The 19,437-nt window shown below is 40.1% G+C and overlaps 1 protein-coding gene across 7 annotated transcripts in view; it reads right to left on the minus strand.

Annotated features, from left to right (window-relative positions):
* The window catches only part of KIF21A (kinesin family member 21A), a 105,920-nt gene extending 87,073 nt beyond the window's left edge, over window positions 1-18,847 (minus strand). For 4 of the 7 annotated variants that reach the window (XM_063134130.1, XM_063134128.1, XM_063134132.1 and 1 more), the window contains exon 1: window positions 18,505-18,846. In XM_063134130.1, coding sequence (XP_062990200.1) covers window positions 18,505-18,548 — 44 coding nt within the window. In that variant the 5' untranslated portion in view covers window positions 18,549-18,846. Of the gene's footprint in view, window positions 1-18,504 lie in introns of all 7 variants that reach the window. The other 3 variants (XM_063134133.1, XM_063134131.1, XM_063134127.1) reach the window with 1 other exon arrangement.
* Window positions 18,848-19,437: the final 590 nt, after the last annotated feature.

The raw sequence follows: 19,437 nt of genomic DNA on the forward strand, positions 1-19,437 counted from the left end.
AGTTCACACAACACTTTTCTCTACTCAGTAGAAAAACTCCACTCAGCAGTGGAGTGTGTAGGGGGTACTCACCACACAACATGTTCCAACTCCACTGTTGTGTGGGTGTGGCCTCCTGTGGAGTGGAATAAAAGTCAATGCAGCATTTGATTGACAGTTTCTCCACCCTCTCTCCTCCCCCAGTCCTCCCAATGGTATCCCATCAGCCATTGCTGAAAAAAAACCCCAACAACAATCCCAGTGACTCTCCTAGAATGGAACTCCCTCCTTTTGCCGCTCTGTGGCCACTGGGAAACTCTAGTCAACTCAACAGGAAACTCCACCAAACTCTCTGGACAACATGGAACACAACAATTGTGCAGGAACTCTCCTCTGCACAGCATGGAGATTCAGGGTGGAGTGTTTTTCCCTCCAGACAACACTTTTCTTAATGGTGGTGTAACAACTCCACAGTGGAGTTCTAAAACCACCATTGATAAAAGTGGTATGTGAACTGAGCCAGTCTTGGCATATCTCATGCTACAGAGCAGTTATTATTTTGTTTCGTTTGTGGAACAAGTCTTTCCTTATTCGCACAGCTGCAGCCAGTCCAGTGCTCTGCCAGTCTCTCTCAGCTCCAGCTACTCATACAATGCAGCAACACCTGATCCCACAGTCTCGCCTATCAGCTGAATGCCTTGCTGCTGCTCCTTGGGGACAAAAAGAAAAGTCCATCTCTGACTACTGTTTCCAGGGTCAAAAACTCATTTCTTTGTTTGGATGGAGTTAAATCAGCCAACAAACCCCCCATCCTCCCCTTTTTTCTTTCAGACAAAGAATGGTTCCAAATCAAGCATTTCCCAGCTGCTGTGAGAAAATCATTAAATGCAAATTATTTCTGGCTCAGCTGTCTAAGAGGTCTCATAGAAGCCCCATGAAGAGAAAAAGGGGGAAGGGAGAACAATATCTAAAATGCAGGCTGATGTACTCAGTTGTCAGTTTACTTCTTTTTTTAAAAAAATGATGTTTGTAAAATAATAAAATAAGGGATAAAAATATATTATTACAATGAGTCATAGTACATGGGCACAACAGCGCAAGTGTTGAAGATTTGTTGTCATCCCCTGCAAAATAAGGACACTGTACTTAAAAAAAGTGGGTTTAATAGCTCTATCAAGATGGCACAGCTACGCCATTTTGACAGAGTTATACAGGCACTCAGCTTTTTTACCTTAACAATATAATACTGTGATGGCTTACTGTGGCCATCACAGTGAAATACTCCATCGGTATTTCATCTCTCTCCAAGCTACTTTGCTTTCTCCATTAGGAGCCAAACAGAAGATAGACAAGAGTTTATCAAATAAGTTGACAGAGATAGTTATGGACTGGAAAACTCGACTTCCTATTGTGGGAGGGCAGAGTTCTTTCCTACAATGATCTTGTGGAAAGTTGAAGCAGGAAGAGCTGAAACAACAGGTTTCATGTGTCTATTCAATGCAGTTCGGACTATGGTAGGAAATGAACAGAAGTGTAAGGTCATATGCCGCCCCATGGACTATAAACTGTCCACTCCTGTCTGCTTCAAAAAATATAATAGTTCTCTGCTGGATTCAAATTTGTCTTAATGTTCAGTTTAGCCTACTGCACTTGAATCTAAAGAAGAGCAACCAAGAAGATCATGTTGTCAAATGGGGAAGAAAGGTGAGGGAAGGAAGAACAATGTGGAAAACCTTTAACTTTGTTAAAGATACAAGAAGAAAGGCAAGACAAAAACAGAATAACGAATGAAGGTGCTAATGTTAGTTCATGGATGGTTGGCAACACACTGTTTAAGTCTTGATACATCATTTGGTAGTTACCAATGTAGGCATGAGCTTCCCAGCAAGGATCTTTCCTATGACAATGTCTGTCTGCCTTCCCTAGATAAAGTAGATAGAAGGCTGTGCTTGAAAATAACAATGGCACAATAAGGGTGATAACACTCAACCACAAAAGTACTTAGAAATGTAAAAAAGATGCAATATATTAGAGATATGAGTGATATATACAACATATATACAGTTTGTAATCAATCTACAGAACAAATTCTCATAGCTGGTACATATTCTTAAATCCGTTTCATAAGGCGTCTAATAAACAGTTGTCCAGTACATGTCCTGTTTTGAAAAATCTTTGTCAGTTGGACGCTGTAAATGATACAAAAATACCTCTCTCAGCAAGTTGGTGAACAAGTTGGTGAGGCCAATATACTCTGATTTTTTGTATTGAATGTAGTATATGACAACTCATGTGACTGGTTACCAATGCTGAGAGAGGTATTTTTGTATCATTTACAGCGTCCAACTGATGAAGATTTTTCGAAACAGGGCATGTACCAGACAACTGTTTATTAGACGCCTTATGAAAGCATTTATTAGACACATTATTATGAGGTTATTGGATGTCTTGTCATGAAAGTTTAATAGATGCCCTATTTATTGGAGGCTTCATTACGAATGTCTGAAGGACACCTTGTGAATGTTATCTATGCGCCTTTTTTGTGCATTTGTGATATACTTTTGAACTATTCGTTTTTTAAAAATTGCTCTTAGGCAGTTTGTAAAAATGTAAAATACTACAGTGAACTTCAGTGCTGGTAACATTGGACATATTTACTGTTTCTGCTTTTCTTTACTAATTGTTATTTTGGAGGTTTTGCACTGGTGGATTTGTTTTAAAGGGATTTAAGAATATGTACCAGCTATGAGAATTTGTTCTGTAGATTGATTACAAACTGTATATATGTTATATATATCACTCATATCTCTAATATATTGCGTCTTTTTTACATTTCTAAGTACTTTTGTGGTTGAGTGTTATCACCCTTATTGTGCCATTGTCTGCCTTCCCTGACATGCCACCCCCCTGGATGCTGGCAGGACACGATGGGAGTTGTACTCAGTCAAACACCTGGAAGGTGCCATTTCGGGAAGGCCAACAGGCCATCTCTATGGCTTTCAAACATTTTTTTTACCTTGAGGGGAGCCTTTCCACACTCCCAAACTATCATTTGCCTTTGCTTTTCTTGAAAGAACATTGCATTGCTTATTTATCTTCTGTATGCAATCTAAAATCTTTCTCAGCATTGCTACTAGCTAAACAACCCCACTGTGCATTTTCTTTTCCCTTATAATACATTTGTCTAAAGTAGAATGTCATCTAATTGCTTTCATCCTAATTATCAAGCTCATTTTAATTCTCATCTGTCATCTGAAGTATTTCTCAGTCGTTCCCCCTTCTCCTTTTTTTGGGTCATGTCTCATCTACAAATTTGTTAAGTATAGTCTCCATTACAACTTAAAAGCCTGAAATTCTTACTCTATAATTTGACACTTGTATGGACAAGACTGTACTGCTGAGAGAAAATTGAAAAAGAAAAGAAGAAAGAGAAATTACAAGATCTTGAAATATTCATCTAGTTCACTTCAGAGCAATTCCTTATGATGAGCCATAGGACTCACAGCATAAATAATGTTTTCGCAAAAAACAAAATAAAAGACAGCAACAAGAGTCTCCAAATGCTATTAATGTTATATAGTTAATAATGTAAAGAGGAGAGTTCCCTGTCATTTTGAGATATAGGAAGCAGGTAATCCTTAGCACAGCACTCTTACGACTATATGATGCAGCTGACTTATACTGAGTCATGCCCTTGATCCATCTAGTCCAGTCTTCCCCAACCTGATGCCTGCCAGATGTGCTGGGCTGCAACTCCCATCATTCCCAGCCAGCCTATCCAATAGTGAGAATGATGGGAGCTGCGGCCCTCCAAACACTTTGGCCTACAAGTTGTCCACCACTGGGCTAGGTGCTGAAGGGCAAAATGCCTCTCCTGCTTCCAGCTGTTCATGTTCCACATTTGCACATAGCACTCACTGCAAAGAACACTGAAGGGGAACCCTCTTAATGGCACCAGCCCTGTAACATGTTTACAAAGAATGAGAGTGTAAGGAAGTACTCTTGATGGCTACCTCCTTTTTGCCTGCCCATCCTTGCAGAAGTGTTGGAAGGTCCACCCTAGAGGGGTAGGCCTTTTAGCTCAAGATTAAGTTACACAGGGGGAAAACCAGATCAATGTTTAGAATATGGGAAATGTTTTCAAAAACACCAGAGGGTCCGCATGGAAGAGAAAACATACATTTTAAATTTTGTATACTTTTTAATGCTCACTGTTTTTAACTTTTGTAAACCGCCCAGAGATTTTTTTTAAAAAAATCTTTTTTAAAAAATGCATAAAAAAATCTGTTCTGTGGGGCTTCTCTCTCACTGCTCTCTCCTTCCCCCCCCCAAATGTACTATTTCAGCTCCTTTTATTATTATTTATTTATTTATTTATTTATTTATATAGCACCATCAATGTACATGGTGCTGTACAGAGTAAAACAGTAAATAGCAAGACCCTGCCGCATAGGCTTTTGTCACTCCATCATCATGAGCTTTCAGCATAAGACTAGAAGCCTTAATATATAATGCATATGTCAATATTTAAACATTCATAATCATCAAGTTGACCACAGTGACATTATGATGAGTCATAAGAAAGACAAGCTAAGGGAGAAGAGGCAGTGTAGCCTGGGTCAAGGAGGAGCATGTTACATCTCCTTACCCTAGACAAGCCTGCCTCACACTTTACTTAACAGGAAAGAACCAGGGCTCACTTTGTTCACGAAGGAATCTGAATATCAAGGATTCACACTCAATATAAAAATTAGCTGCCCATGTTCAGGAAAGGTGGTTTAAAGGAAAGGTGGTTTAAAAGTTTTCAAAGTAAAAGTGCACCAGTAAATGAAGGCATTTAGAGTCCAACTACATGTTATGTTAATTATGTAGCATTCAGCTGACCCCTCTCCTCATTTCTTATTCTAGAGTAAGAACACATGGACTCAATCCATAAGAGAACAACTACATGCCAGGGGGAGAGGTTTAAATCTTCTCCCACCCACCCCCCACATGCTTGCTTCCCAATATTCCCCCCCGCCCACCCCATGTGGGAGTTTAAACAAGAAACTTTTTTTAACCAATGTGGACAGGAAAGGGTACTATGGGAAACAAACACTTTGGCAGGTGGAACTGATTCAAAATGAGGCTGCATGCACCTATTCTAGAGAACAGTTATCATCTGGTTTTGAGTGCAATTGACCTTATTCTGAAGCCTTAGGCAAAAACCACCACCAATTTTTTAAGGAAGTAGGGTTGCACCCTCTATCTCTCCCCCAAACATAGACATCAAGGACCTATTTTACAATAATACTCTTCCCATTTGTTTGCCTGGTTTTTTCAATCAGCGTATTACAGAAGTGTCCTAAAGCTACTGCTACCCACCCATTTGTTATGAACTTCTACAAAGCTTAGCTACAAACCCATCTCTCTCCATCCATCGTAAAAGCTGAGAGACAGGAGGGGAAATCTTGCTTTTAGTCCCCTACAGATGTCTCGGAAAAAGAAAAACCAGAAGTTCCTCCATTGGCCAAAAAGAAATATTAAGGGTATAATCCTATGCACGTTTAGACAGAAAAATGTGCTATATCTCCCAGCATTCCGCAGTTAGCATGTCTGACTGGGGAATGCTGGGAGTTACAGGATTTCTTTCTATCTAAATATGCATAAGAGTGTGCCCTAACTTGATGACATGTAAAGAACAGTAAAGTGCCCAGCTGCTCACTATCACCATGTGGCTGATTATAACAATTCATAATACTTATAGCTAGAGTTTACGATTCAGAAGGATTAACTAGATAACCAGCTATTTAATTTCCGCTCAAGGGTTACTCAAGTGGAAAATGCCTAATGCTGAAAATCTTGTTTATTCCCAAAGATGACTTAGGCTCCATTCCTATACCTACTTGCTTGGGAGTAAACTCCATCGAACTCAATGGGGCTTACTTCTGAGTAGACACAGATAGGATTGTATTATTAGTCCTTCAATATTTTTAGCCTTAACTCCCATGTCAATTTTAAAAGTTTAGTGAACACCAATTCACTTTAACCACACACATCCATCAGACTAACGAAATTGAAATTGTTCATGATGTATGGGCTTCCTAATTGAGTCAGACGTAAATCCATCCTATCAAGCATGGATTAGACAGGTGGCTAACCTTCTACTTCACCACACAATTTTTAAAATTAAGAAGCAAAACCCTCTTGAAAAAAATTCTTTATATCCAAACAGGGGCATAAATGGGGCAGACAGAGGGGCAGTTGCAGCCCCTCTCTTGTTGAGCACACGTACATCTCCCCCGGAGCATTTTAATGACTGATTATTATCAAGAATAAACACATATAGCACACATTCTTGTTCTTGAAGGTATCCAAGAACAGGTCTCTGTAGAGGTTGATCCATTCTCGGTGGACCACAGTTCAAATTAAAGCAGCTGAATAAAGATTGTCCTGTCCACTGTTCTTGGAAGATTTTTTTTAAAAAAAGTAAAAACGTTTTGTCACAATATTAGAGTTTCAAGACATATACAAATGAATAAACTAGAAATGTGTTTCTACTTCCTTTCATATCTATTGACCAAAAAATCTGCTAAATGTGTTTGTGGCGTTACACCCCACAAGTCAGTTCCCTAATGTATGTCTGGCATTGGTAAGTCTGTGGTGCTTAGAATGTTGACCTGAGTGGGTGGAGTTAGAATGTTTTAGGAGGCGGGAGGAGTGATATATAAGGGAATGACAGAGACTTTTTGGTTCTCTTAGAGTCTTAGCCTTTTGTGCTTTAGCTCTCTCTGGGTCAGCTCTGTATGTTAGCTCTTGGTGTGTAGAGTACTTTGGTTCTGGAGAGTTTGAGGTTCAGTATAGAGAGTGGTGTCTTTTGAGTGGGGTGTGCAGATAGACAGTTTGTGTAAAATAAACAATACTGATAATAAAATTCAAGAGTGAATGTGTGTGTGTGACTGGAAAGTGTGTATGTGAATGGGTGAAAGGATTGGATGAGAGGTTTCAAAAAGGTTTTTAAATGTTTTATTTTGAAACAAGGCTTGTGAACTTTTAAAATAATTTTTAATTATTTTGTTTTAACTACCACAAAAATCCCACGTGTCTGTTTGGCATTTATCATTTGAAGTTTATACATTTAGCACCCACTCTGACAATAATTCACCACAGCACATATAATTCACAGCGCATTATTTTATTATTGAAATCCTTCTCCATTTAACCCCTTTCTCCACATAGTTTGGAGAAAGGCAGTGTTTGTCCCTTGCCTCAGTCGTATCAAGCGGTGGTGCTTGGCTTGAGCAGGGAGTGTCCGCAGCTGGGCCTGTTGTTCAGAGCCTGTGTCGTGGCAGTGGTACTTCGGTAATAATGTTCAAAGTCCCATAATATGCAGGCAGCTTCTGGTAGAAATATCCTTTGAAGCAGAGTAGCCTTATGGGAATGATGATGCAATATGACCAGACTGAAGACCACTTTGTCAGAATAGTGTCCATCTCATGCATCTGATGAAACAGTCTAATGCCTCAAAAAGTTCATTCCTAACAAGGCTGCTGATCCATATTTGATATCTTCCTTTGGATCCACTTTTCAGAAAGTCATGTAAAGCTCAAAAGTGTTCAGAACTGATACTCTGGCACAAGCCAAATTTGCCCAACTGGTATTCATTTTTCCCACTTTGTACCTTCTAATCTCTTGAAGAAGGTGAACTTTCATATTTCAATACAATTTAAATGGCTGGCATACAGGTCAACTGACCACCTATTTGTCCGCAGTCAACTATTCTGTGATGACAATAATGCCACAGGGTAGATGGCAGCTTACATTTTTTAATTTCATGATGGTGTAATTTGGAACCAAGGGCAGGAGCGATGGTGGCTTTCCCCATTAACCAGTATTATTTGAGGGCAACCCTAGCACCACAGCAAAGCTTCTCCCACGGGATACTTCCTTTAGCTTCAGACTTCTGCCTAGGGTCTGGAACACCCATGGCTCTATCATGCTTTCTGCAGGAACCAGGAAGTACCCTCACCACCTAATTTGGCTATCTACCCTGTTAAGCTCTTGTGAAGAAATGGACTCAGTTCTAGAAATACATAATTAAAAGAACTCAAGGAAAATGCTGACATAATTGAAACATAAAGGCCACAATATTATGCATGTTTAGACAGAAATAAGTCCTACAATTTATTTATTTATTTATTTATTTCCAACATACTCCAGCCATGCTGGCTGGAGGGATACTGGGAGCTGTAGGGTTCTTTTCTGCCTAAACATGCATAGAACAAGCCAAAATCTTGTTTTCAATTCATTAAGGGCCCAATCCTATGTGGATATCCAGCAGTCTCCGAACTGAGACTGCCAAGTATCCAATGCAGGATGGGAGGACACCGGAGGCAATCTTCGCCACCACGTTGCATTTCTGCTAAGCAGGTGATTTTACCTGTCCCTCAACAGCACTTCAGAGGGGGTGGGAAGTATCATACCTCATAGGAAATATCATACCTCAGCTGATGTTAGGAACCTTACATGATGGAGATCTCTTTAAATTTGTCTCTCAGTTTTGATTTGACAATTTAAGTACGTTAATTTTGATCAATTGATCAATATTTTGATATATTCTTTTAGCGCACAATCCTATTCATGTTTAGACAGGAAAAAAAGTCCTACAACTCCCAGCATTCCCCAACCAGGGCATTATAGGACTTTTTTTCTGTGCAGTCTCTTCAGACTCTATTCGAACTCTTTAAGCTTGCTCCCAAACTGAAATTGCACACTCACCCGCTATTCCTGCTGCTGCAGTGCATGATAAGATCATAAAAAAAGCAGTAATAATAATCCTTTTTTCTGGTAGTATCAGGTTTTGCTGTTGCATCACTTATTTATGCAAATGACTGTCACAAGATTTTTGTAACTGTTCAATGGGATATGGAGAGTCAAGGACCAAGTCAAGGATAAGAGGCCTAATGCTTTAGAGTTCTTGATTTCCTTCCTAATCTACTGAATTAAGAATGCAAATGTTCCATTTTGGAAAGTTGGTCAGACTAATAAACATCCCTTGGATTAAAAGAATTATGCAACTGAGCATCATGTATAGCTTGGTCCTCAGGATCTTGGAGACAGGACAAGATACAATATGTAACACACCTTTTGTCTAGTCACTATCATATGTTTGCTAGATTTGATTACTGAAACACAAATTTCCTGCCTTGTTATGAACTATTCTACAAAACACATGAGAGATAGATTGAGAATACGTGCTCATTTCTAGTTGAAAAGCTCTTATTTGATATAATTTTTCCCTAATCGGAAAAATAACTTCATGGACCTCCTTAGCTGTGTAAGCAAGACGGAGATTGGTATTCTGCCTCCTGAACCAGTCAGAAAACACACAGAGATTACAGAAGGAGGGACTACCTCACAATAGGAACCACTGTGTTACTCAAAGTAAGTCTTAAAGTAGGAATTCTATCAAGCCAGTTTTTAATGATCTTATAGTGAGTTCTATAAAAGGGCTGCCAATACATGGCGCTACCATTCAGGAATTCTGAGTTGCAGTTTATATATTCTTCACATAATGCCAGAGTAGCTAAGTTTCGAAAGGAGAGCTACTCATTTTGAGAGCATTTAATATAAAACTACATGTAATTAAAATCACAGATTAATTTTCTCCTACAAAATTAATTCAAGTGTATATAAGCAATAAGTATTAATGGCATTATAGTATAGGGAAGATATTGATAATCTACAAATATATAAATTGTATTCCCCCCCCCAAAAAAAATCAGCAATATCAGCCTTATCACTGAACAGAATTTAGCAGCTACAAAAACTTTGCCACAAACCAAAAACTTTAATATTAACCCAACGATACTACTTTCAGATCACAATGAAGTCTATTGCCTGATCAACCATTCCTATTGAATTGGTATGAATTTCAACAATCACTGCTCACTTAGAAAACAATCACATCCCTTTCTGAATGCTCGTGTTCAGCATTTTTTTCTAAATGTGCAAAACACAGAGACTACAAAGACTGACAAAACCAGTCCAAAACATGCTGATTTGAAGTATCCATAGAGGCGTATACAGCACTTCTAAACTTCTACTGAGCCTTGGGGATGGAGACAAGATAACAGGCAAAGGAATCACAAAGATTGCGAACGGTAAAAACTTTAAAAACTGTTTTTAATGTTTTTAATAACGTTAAAAACACAGTAAAAACTGGACCCCTCTCTATAGAATCAAGAGATATTTTAAAAGCACTATCCTTTGCAAACATCCATAGTCTAAGGGCCTCTTTGCTAACTTCCATATATGCAGGCTTCCCTTGTTTAATGTCATTGCCATGGCGACATCCTTGAAATCTATTTCCACAGTCATTCATGCTGTGGTAACTCAGTTTCATTCAACAGATTTACATCAATGCCTGGAAGAATTCTAGATTCTAAGGTCAACACAGCTTTTATAAAATTAAATTAAGGGAAACATGCTGAATAGCACAGTTGGAAGGAGAGAAGGTTAAAAAAAAGTCTTCTAATTATGAAATATTGGACTGTTCATATAAAGTTATAGTGTATATATTTCTTACTCTGTGCACTCACCTCGAGGATATAAAGTGCTATAAGCATAAATAAATAAGCAGAATTATAAGCAGATATTAAATAATTTAAGAAGACAGCAAAGGTGTCCCTATGACATATCCATACCATAGAACTACTGAAGACCTTTGAACCCAAATACCTCCAGCTAAGGGAGTTTTCTACAATCAACTGACCCAGCTCATCTAAAAATGACCAGAGATTCCTTATGCATGTACCAAAGTCCACTGTTCAGATTATTTATTATTCAGAACCATTTGCTCTTGTATCCATATTTGTGTTTAGCTGGTAGGGATTGTAGGAAGGCATGGCTTTCACTCCCAACACATAAATGTAAGTACAAATGTCTCATTACCCATATTGCCTATTGTAGCCTAGCCCAGCTATTTTTACACTAGTAGATGTGTACTACCAGACCACTACTAAACCAATCTCAAATGCAGCCCCTACTCAAATGCAGCCCCTACTAAAGCACACTGTTATTCTGAGGTTACCAGCAAGTTTTGCCAACATTTCAGGGAGATGCAGAACAGCAAATATAGAGAACATGTTTTGAGGAAAACTTAGCTTATCTTTAAAGTAAAAATCTTGCAATCTGAATCAAGAAAATTATAAATGTGAATTTCCTTTTTTTTATTTCAGAAAAATATATAGTGCTTTGTTTTAAAAACACACACAAAAACAAAGCAGTTCATAAAGTAAAATGATAAAATACAATGAAGAATGAATAAACACTAATAAAACAATAAAACATCTCATTAAAATAAACAAGGGTAGTTGACAATGTAGCAGTCAAGAAAATGTCTAAGCCAAAGAAGGGTCTTTAGTTGTGGAAACACTCCATATTAGGAATCTACCTGATCTCAAAGGCAGGTGGCTCAATGGAGAAGGCCCTTCTCCCCACCACGACCATGTAAACACCATTAGGCCATGGTACTCCATTAAGCAAGGCCTCCTCTTCAGAATGTAAAGAATGGGTCGGTCTATACCAGAGAAGGTTGTCTTTTAGATAACCTGACTCTGGGCTGTTTAGGCCCTTATGAACCAACAATAACATCTTGAACATGGCTTGGTAGCTAATTGTCAGCCCATGCAAAGCTTTCAGCACAGGAGACATATGTGCACAGTAGGAAGCTCCACTAAGCAACCTAGCCATAGCATTATTTTTATTACATTAGCACTCTGTGCTAATGCATTCTGCACTAGCTGTAGCTTCCAAACCAATCTCAAGTGCAGCCCCACATAAATAAAGCACATTGCAATAAAACATGGATCACTGTGGCAAGGCTATTTCGGTCCAGGAATGGAAGCAGTTGTTATACCAGCCCAAGCTGGTCATGTGCTCTTTGCCCCTGAGACCACTTGGGACTCCAGTGACCCCAAGTGCACTCCAGACTATTTATTTAAAACATTTATGTCCCTATCCCTGTAGAGCAGTGGTGCAGAATGTTGGGGTGGGAAGCAAATTGCTCCTACAGGCTGGATGACAACAAGTGGTCATATCCACTGATGTCATCGCCCCATCCAACCCCACCATTTTGCTCGGAGACGTATGGAGTTCTGTACCTCTCCCAGTACAGAGAAAAGAGTGCAACCACTTCCCAACACCAGCTAAGTCACCTGCCCTCATCCATAACTCCACTGTTACCTCCAATCTGAGATTGGTGGAACTGGGTATACATTTCAGAAAACAAGCAGCTTGTATAATTTACTAGAAAGGAAGTAACGCATTGAAAAATCCTGCTCAGCCTATCCTTTCAATTTCTAAGATTTCTTTGGACATTATTCACACATTTTCAAGCTTGTCTTCATTCAAGAGACTTGCTTTAAGAAAAGAAAGCAGAGATTGACAAACTAGTAAACGCAATTCTGAATTATGTACTTGTACAGTGTGACCGCAGAACCCTATAATTACCCAGCTATATTACCGATCCTTTTACTTCCCGCTATCAGTATTTCAGATGCCTAACTCCAACAGGTCAATAAATAATTTCTACTGTTAAATATGATGTTTAAGGGGAGAGGTAATGTGCCAATTAAGATGCAAGAAGCAATGAACAGATGGGGATGTTGAGTTTAAAATCCAATGGGGCAAATGTAATGCAAACCGGAGGGGAAGAATAGGGAGCAGGTGAGATAATAACAGGAAGAGAAAAGGGAATACTGCTTGAATACTCTGATGAAGATATAGAAATACATTTATTAGAGAAAGTAAGCAGTCATTCCTCATCCAGAAAGGTTAAAATTTGATCATCTTTAGATATGGTCAAGAGAATGGACAGTCTTGTATTGAAAAACCAAACTTTCAATTGGAAGATAATCCATTTGAATTCATGAACAAATTCTTTCTATTTGTAGTACTTACTGCCAAATGATGTAGATATTGTCTTAAAATTCCTCAATCTCAGAACAATTACGTTAACAATATATTCTCTTTGTCAAATGAGTAGCAGACACTGTGAAGATGTAGAAATGTATCTTTCTCATTGTCAAAATCACAAGGAGAGCTTGTTTATAATTTTTTTAAAAGTGAGAATAACATGTTTTAATGTGTAGGAGTGTGCAGCTCTAAAACCGGGCCATTTATCTTGCAAGTTACAGCACGCAGATGCACTTCTGCTTGTGAGCTCTCCTTGAGCTTGCTCTTTGTTAGACAAGAGGACTGAAATAAAGTAAATAAAGTAGCTGATTGAATTAAATAGAAAACACAAGTACAGGGTTCACCTGCAGCAACTTTGGCCAATAGAATCTTTCTATTTATACAAATCTATGTTGATGTATAATTTAAGTATCAGTAAATAGGTTTTTTTTTAATCCCAGAACAGTGCATGCAACAATTACCATGCGATCCTAAAACGATTTAGTATCATGGAAAATGTTCCAGCCTTTCCAATTATTGCAACCCTTAAGCTATCATCTTGCACACTAATTATTCCAGAATACTATGCATAATTATGGGGTAGTGAACAATGTGCTAGATATTCCTGTTGAGTGAAGCATAAAAGCCCTGAAAGGCTTTTGGCAAATAATCTGAGCAACTAATGTCCAACTCCTGAGAACAATTTTCATTCACTGTTGTCATTCTCTAACGTAGGAGAGTAACTTAAACTGATGACTTGATGAGCCAAAGCTTCATCTAAATAGTTTGCTATTTCCTCTGTGTCTTTGATCATGTATATATTCCCAGTTAATTATAATAAAGTATTACAATGTTATCCAGGTGTTTAGAGTGTAATGGTAGCTTGATGGATTATTTTGGTGGGTCATACACTAAAAAGAAAGTCAGTATGTATTTATAATTAGCAGACTGAAGATGTCCTTTAAAACAAAGTAAATACACTTACCATCTGCTAAGTATAACAATTTTTCCTGTAGTCCATGAAAGCTTGTGCCACATGACTATTTTTCTGTAACAAACTAACAAGGAATATCTTTTTCAGGGCATTATATATATAAAAAATCAAGGTTCATTGGGTTTGCAAGTCTAAAAGTGTTTTATTGAAGTTCTGATTCAATTGTTATATCGTAGAACCCCGTTTGATTTTATCTCAAAGCTTCTAGAAATCCAGTGAACTCTGGGTAGCAACCAAGGTTAGTCCTACATAGACTAGACCCATTGAAACGAATGGGACTTAGGATCATTGTGATTAACCCAAGCCTCACTCATTTCAATGAAGCTACTCTATGTAGGATAACATTCTATGTGATCAAGGCCTCTTTCACACACATCCACAGTGGTGCAACAGTCACTTCTTTGTGTTATGTGGAGTCATAACGCATCGGTATGTTTTTGAATGTTGAAAGCACTTGTGTAATGCCAATTACATAGATCTCTCTCACATCATCATCATCATGCTTCCCCTCCCCATCAAAAAAGAAGAAGACTTGCAACACACTTGTATGTGTAGCAAGATGCTTTTGAAACTTGGGAGTTTCAAGAACAGAATCATAGAATAGTAGAGTTAGAAGGGGCCTACAAGGCCATCAAGTCCAATCCCCTGCTCAATGCAGGAATCTACCATAAAGCATACCTGACAAATGGTTGTCCAGCTGCCTTTTGAATGCCTCTAGAGTGGGAGAACCCACAATCTCCCTGGGTAATTGGTTCCATTGTCGTACTGCTCTAACAGTCAGGAAGTTTTTCCTGATGTCCAGCTGGAATCTGGCTTCCTGTAACTAGAGCCCATTATTCCGTGTCCTGCACTCTGGGAGGATCGAGAAGAGATCCTGGCCCTCCTCTGTGTGACAACCTTTCAAGTATTTGAAGAGTGTTATCAGGTCTCCCCTCAATCTTCTCTACTCCAGGCTAAATATGCCCAGTTCTTTCAGTCTCTCCTCATAGGGCTTTGTTTCCAGACCCCTGATCATCCTCGTTGCCCTCCTCTGAACACGCTCCAGCTTATCTGCGTCCTTCTTGAAGTGTGGAGTCCAGATGTACTGATATAGCATGACAAAGGGGCACGTTAAAAAAAGTTAGCATTCCTAATTGCCATGTGCAAGATATGCCAAATGGAGCTCTTTGGATTGCAGTCTAGATATACTGCTCCAAATCTAGCAGTAGTAGCAGCACAGAGATCATTAAATGTATCCCTTGTCATTGACCTGGCACAGTTGCCATGTTGAAGTCATATCTTCTAAGTTTATATTAAGAACGCTGAATTATTGTTTTAGTCTCATTTCTTATAACAATTACATGTCTGAGACAGCCGCCCTTCCAAAATATTCAAAAGGCATTGTTTTTCCAATGAAAGGTTTTAAGCATTACTGCAAAAATGCAAACATTCACAAGCCTACTGGAACGTTTTATTTGAATGGCAGTCCATGTTATATTACAAGCATTTATTTATTTTTAAATTCCCACCTTAGTTACTCAAAAACTATTTGCCATACGGCATGTGAGGAGAAACACAATGAAAGTCCTCCAGGCTGAGTAAACTAGTTGTATGTTTCTCTGAACCCAGGCCATCATCTCAAGGGAATAGATTGTTATTTCCTTCGTTAAATATACACTGTACTCTTCTTACAACCAACGGATTGGTGCAAACTCATTGTATCCAGTAAGCAGATTATCTGAACAAGTGCCACTTCCAATATGGCCCTACTCAGATGGTAAAATCTGAAGAAGCCCTTTAAAATCTCCATTATATGTTGAAGCACAGAACAGGCTGGCCAGATGCCAGCCTTTTCAGAAGTGGCTCCTTATTTTTGGAACTCCTTCCCTAGGGAGATGGCTCTGTCTGATTCTAACTTTCTCTTTTCAGAAAACATTTCTAAATAAAAGAGTCATAAGCCATTACAAAAGCATTTATGCAAACTGTATAGATATAAATATATAAGGTAAAGGCATAAGCAGTAGTTCAGCCCAATTTTGGGATAATGGTATACCATGTCACAATTAGTGCTGACACTGGAGGGACTTTAGACACATATACTAGCACCAATATTCAGGACTGGGCTTCTAATCATTTCTATCTGTAGCCCATTAACACCTTCCACCACAAGGAAATAGATAGTAAGTACAGCCTGTGGAAGTCCAATACTAATTTTAAAGTCATAAAACAGCATCTATAATACCAATATGATGCATTTCTTTTAGATGACTACTGCCCAATTACAGGGTCACTACCACCCTTTGTGGGGACGAAGATAAACGCAGGGATAGGTGTGACATCATCACTTTGAAAAATAAGAAGCCCTTACAGAATTCACTGAGTTTCATCTCACTGTTCACTGGGCGTTGCCTTTTCATACACTAGAAGCACTGCCAAACTCCCTTGCAATACAAGCATTATCTATATGTCAGTAACTTAATCACAACAGTCCTTCTGCATCCATCACACCAGGCATTTTTACAGCCTTGTGAATGCTCCATACATGATACAGTTCTGCAGATCAACAGTGAAAACTAAATCTCTTTTGTAGCATGATGTTCCAGCTGCGACATAATATATCATCAGAAAGAATTCATTTCATTCATTCCTCAGGATCATTATTTCATAGTTGAAACACAGATAAAGGCAAGCTCTATGTATCTTGTAAATGTGTTGCTATTTCTACTAAGACTGCATGAAAAGAGAAAGTGCTTAGGATGTATAAAATGCTGCACTAGAATGGCATCATACCACGCAATGTCATATGAGCATTGGGAGGGGGCAACACAATGGCTGTACCAGCTGACATGACACCACAAGTGTTTAGGCAGGAATGTTTCTTCCAACCCTCTGAAAGCTTTTATTCCAGTAAGGAACGAAGACATCTATAATATCTGGAACCCAGCTTTTTCCATTGACAGTTTTCATATACTTGGAAGATGCAAGAAGAAAGGAAAGGTCTATTTGGCTTTGATGGTGTTATGCTTGGACCATCTAGTCCTTTCTCAAATCCTATACATGGTAAGTTGAAGTTTAGTTACTGTGCAATCCTATAAATGTGTATAGGTGAATTCAATGTGACTTATTCCCAGCTAAGTATGTGGTGCTCTCCTGATATGGACACATGAATGTCTTGTTTATGGAAGGGGGCTGCTGGGAGTTGTAGTCCTACACAGCTTGGGGACATCTTTACTCTCTGTGAAGGACCTCAGTATAACACAGGAAGGCTTATGCATAAGATTGCTACCTTACTATATCATACTGAAGTCCCTCATAGTGAGTAAATGTGTGAGAAAGACTTATCTACATACACACAGAAATGGCTGGATCACTCCCTTCTTCAGGTAACCATGGCAGTACTAGGCACTAACTCTGAAGTGGAGTATTAGCACTTAATTAAATGTTTCTCAATTTCATCTGTTTGAGAACTCCCAGTGAAAAAGTAACACCCCAGAGAAACTTCTTTTGTAACTTTGGAGATGAAGGAGGAAGGCAGAAAATTGTTGGCACAAGCTGAGCTCATACGCAGGTTCCACTATAAATGCTTCATTAATTTTTTAGTGCAGTAGAATGATGTTGCAATTTTCCATCCATGAGCAAGACACTCATGTATTCACTCCCTGCTACTTTTTGCAACCACAAGTAGCCCATCCAAGTAGCCCAATTAACTAACTCAAGACTATAACAATACCAGCCTGGACACAGCATAACAGTCTCTGGAATGGAATTCAGCGCACCACGCACAATAGAATAAATTAAACATAAGACTGCATGTATTGTCTGCACAAATCACTTGATGTTTACATCCATGACAGGAATATATTGATCGGTCACAGACCAGGCCCAAAATCTGGGTTGCCATCCCCATTTACACAAGTAATACTATTGGAGCATAAAGCAATACACATAAAGTAGCACACACACCCCAATTTCTCAGCCACAGTTGATGCATCATTAAACACTAGTGATTAAATATGCAGCAGTAGTATCTGAAGGAAACCAAATTCCTTTATACAACAGCTGCAACCCCTGTTCTGGGTTAAAAAAAACCCAAAAAACACCAGCAGCTGAAGTCGATAGAGGAGGGAGCCTGATCCATCCAGCATCCAAGCCCTCCGTTCTTCGGAAGAAAATCGCACTCTTCCAAGCATATATTTCCTATGAATGTCTACCTAGGGCGATGCTCCTTGATTCTCCTTGCTCAAGGAGAGTATCTTTCCTTCAAAACCTGGCGGTCAACTTCCAGGCCGTTAGTTAAGAACATGCAGCTTCATGTTGCACAAAGTACCTGCGAACCAACCGTTCAGCAAGACAGTGCGCAACGTGACCACGGTCTGCAGGCAGAAGACCGACGTTTTTCCTCTTACCCCTTCTCTCAGGCCTGCCTCCAAGAGTCACCCCGCTCTGCCGCTGCCATGTTCCCAACTCCCACCCCGGCCTCATTGCCCTAATTCCCACCTCCCCCTCGGTTCCCCCCCAGCCTCTGGTTAAGAGCGGCCAGCAGCAAGGAAGTAACCGGAATCTGCTCTCCGAGCCTCCCCGCAGCACCTTGAACCCGACGCAAAACAACGCCTTACCTGACAGCCACCCTGACGGAGCTCTCGTCTTGGCCGGTCGTCATGGCTCAAAGGTGGAAAGCGCAGACTCGAGAGAAATAATGTCTCATTTAATATACCCGTGTGTTGTGTGTTTAAATGAAGACGCAAGGGAGAGTTCAGCTTCACAATAACGCCGCGGAAGTCCTGCTACGACGAGAGCGCTCGCCTTTCAGTGGCGGCGGCGGAGACCTCGAAGCTGTTTTGGTGGTGGGAGAGGTGGGCCGAAGCGGGGGCGGCTGCTGCTGCTGCCGCCTCACCTCCTCCGTCTCCTCCACCTTCTCTTCTCTCCAGCCATTTTAGGTGACTGACTTGAATGAATAGGTAGCAAGCAACAGCGGCGGCAGCGAGGGTTACACTCCGCCCACTTCGCCTCTTTCTCTCCCAGCCCCTGCAGGCGGAGCGGCACTTCGCTTCACCCGAGCAATAAACTCTTCCCTGGCTGGCTGGCTGGCGACCTCAGACCCCTTGCAAGCCACCGGCTCCTTCCCCCGTTCCACGCCAAAAACACGCAGCAGCAGCAAGCGACCAGCTTCCCTCGCCAAGCGGCGGCTTCAGGTTCTCTCCAGCCGCAATGCGTAACCAAGCGAGCCCCTCCTCCCGCCGCCGCCTTTATCTGTCCGCCTCAGCTCCCAGGCAAATGCTGCCAAGGGCTCCCTCAGCGCTGCCACTGCGGGTGGGGCGGAGCCATGCACTTGCCTGTTCGCGCTTGTCACTCAGAGAGAAGAGAGCGTAGCTCGCGGGCCCTTTCCAAGCTTTTCAAACTGAATGGGTGGTAAAGATGGTTAACGCGTCCCCGCTCCCTGAACAGAAGCGGGCGTCATCGCCTGATTTCTGTGCCATCCCATCTGTTGATATTTTTAAGTGGCAGACTGTTGTTATTGTTAGTTATATTCTGCTCTTTTTCCTCTTGCA

The sequence above is a fragment of the Elgaria multicarinata genome, chromosome 9 (assembly GCF_023053635.1).
Source record: "Elgaria multicarinata webbii isolate HBS135686 ecotype San Diego chromosome 9, rElgMul1.1.pri, whole genome shotgun sequence".
Taxonomy (NCBI): Eukaryota; Metazoa; Chordata; class Lepidosauria; order Squamata; family Anguidae; genus Elgaria; species Elgaria multicarinata.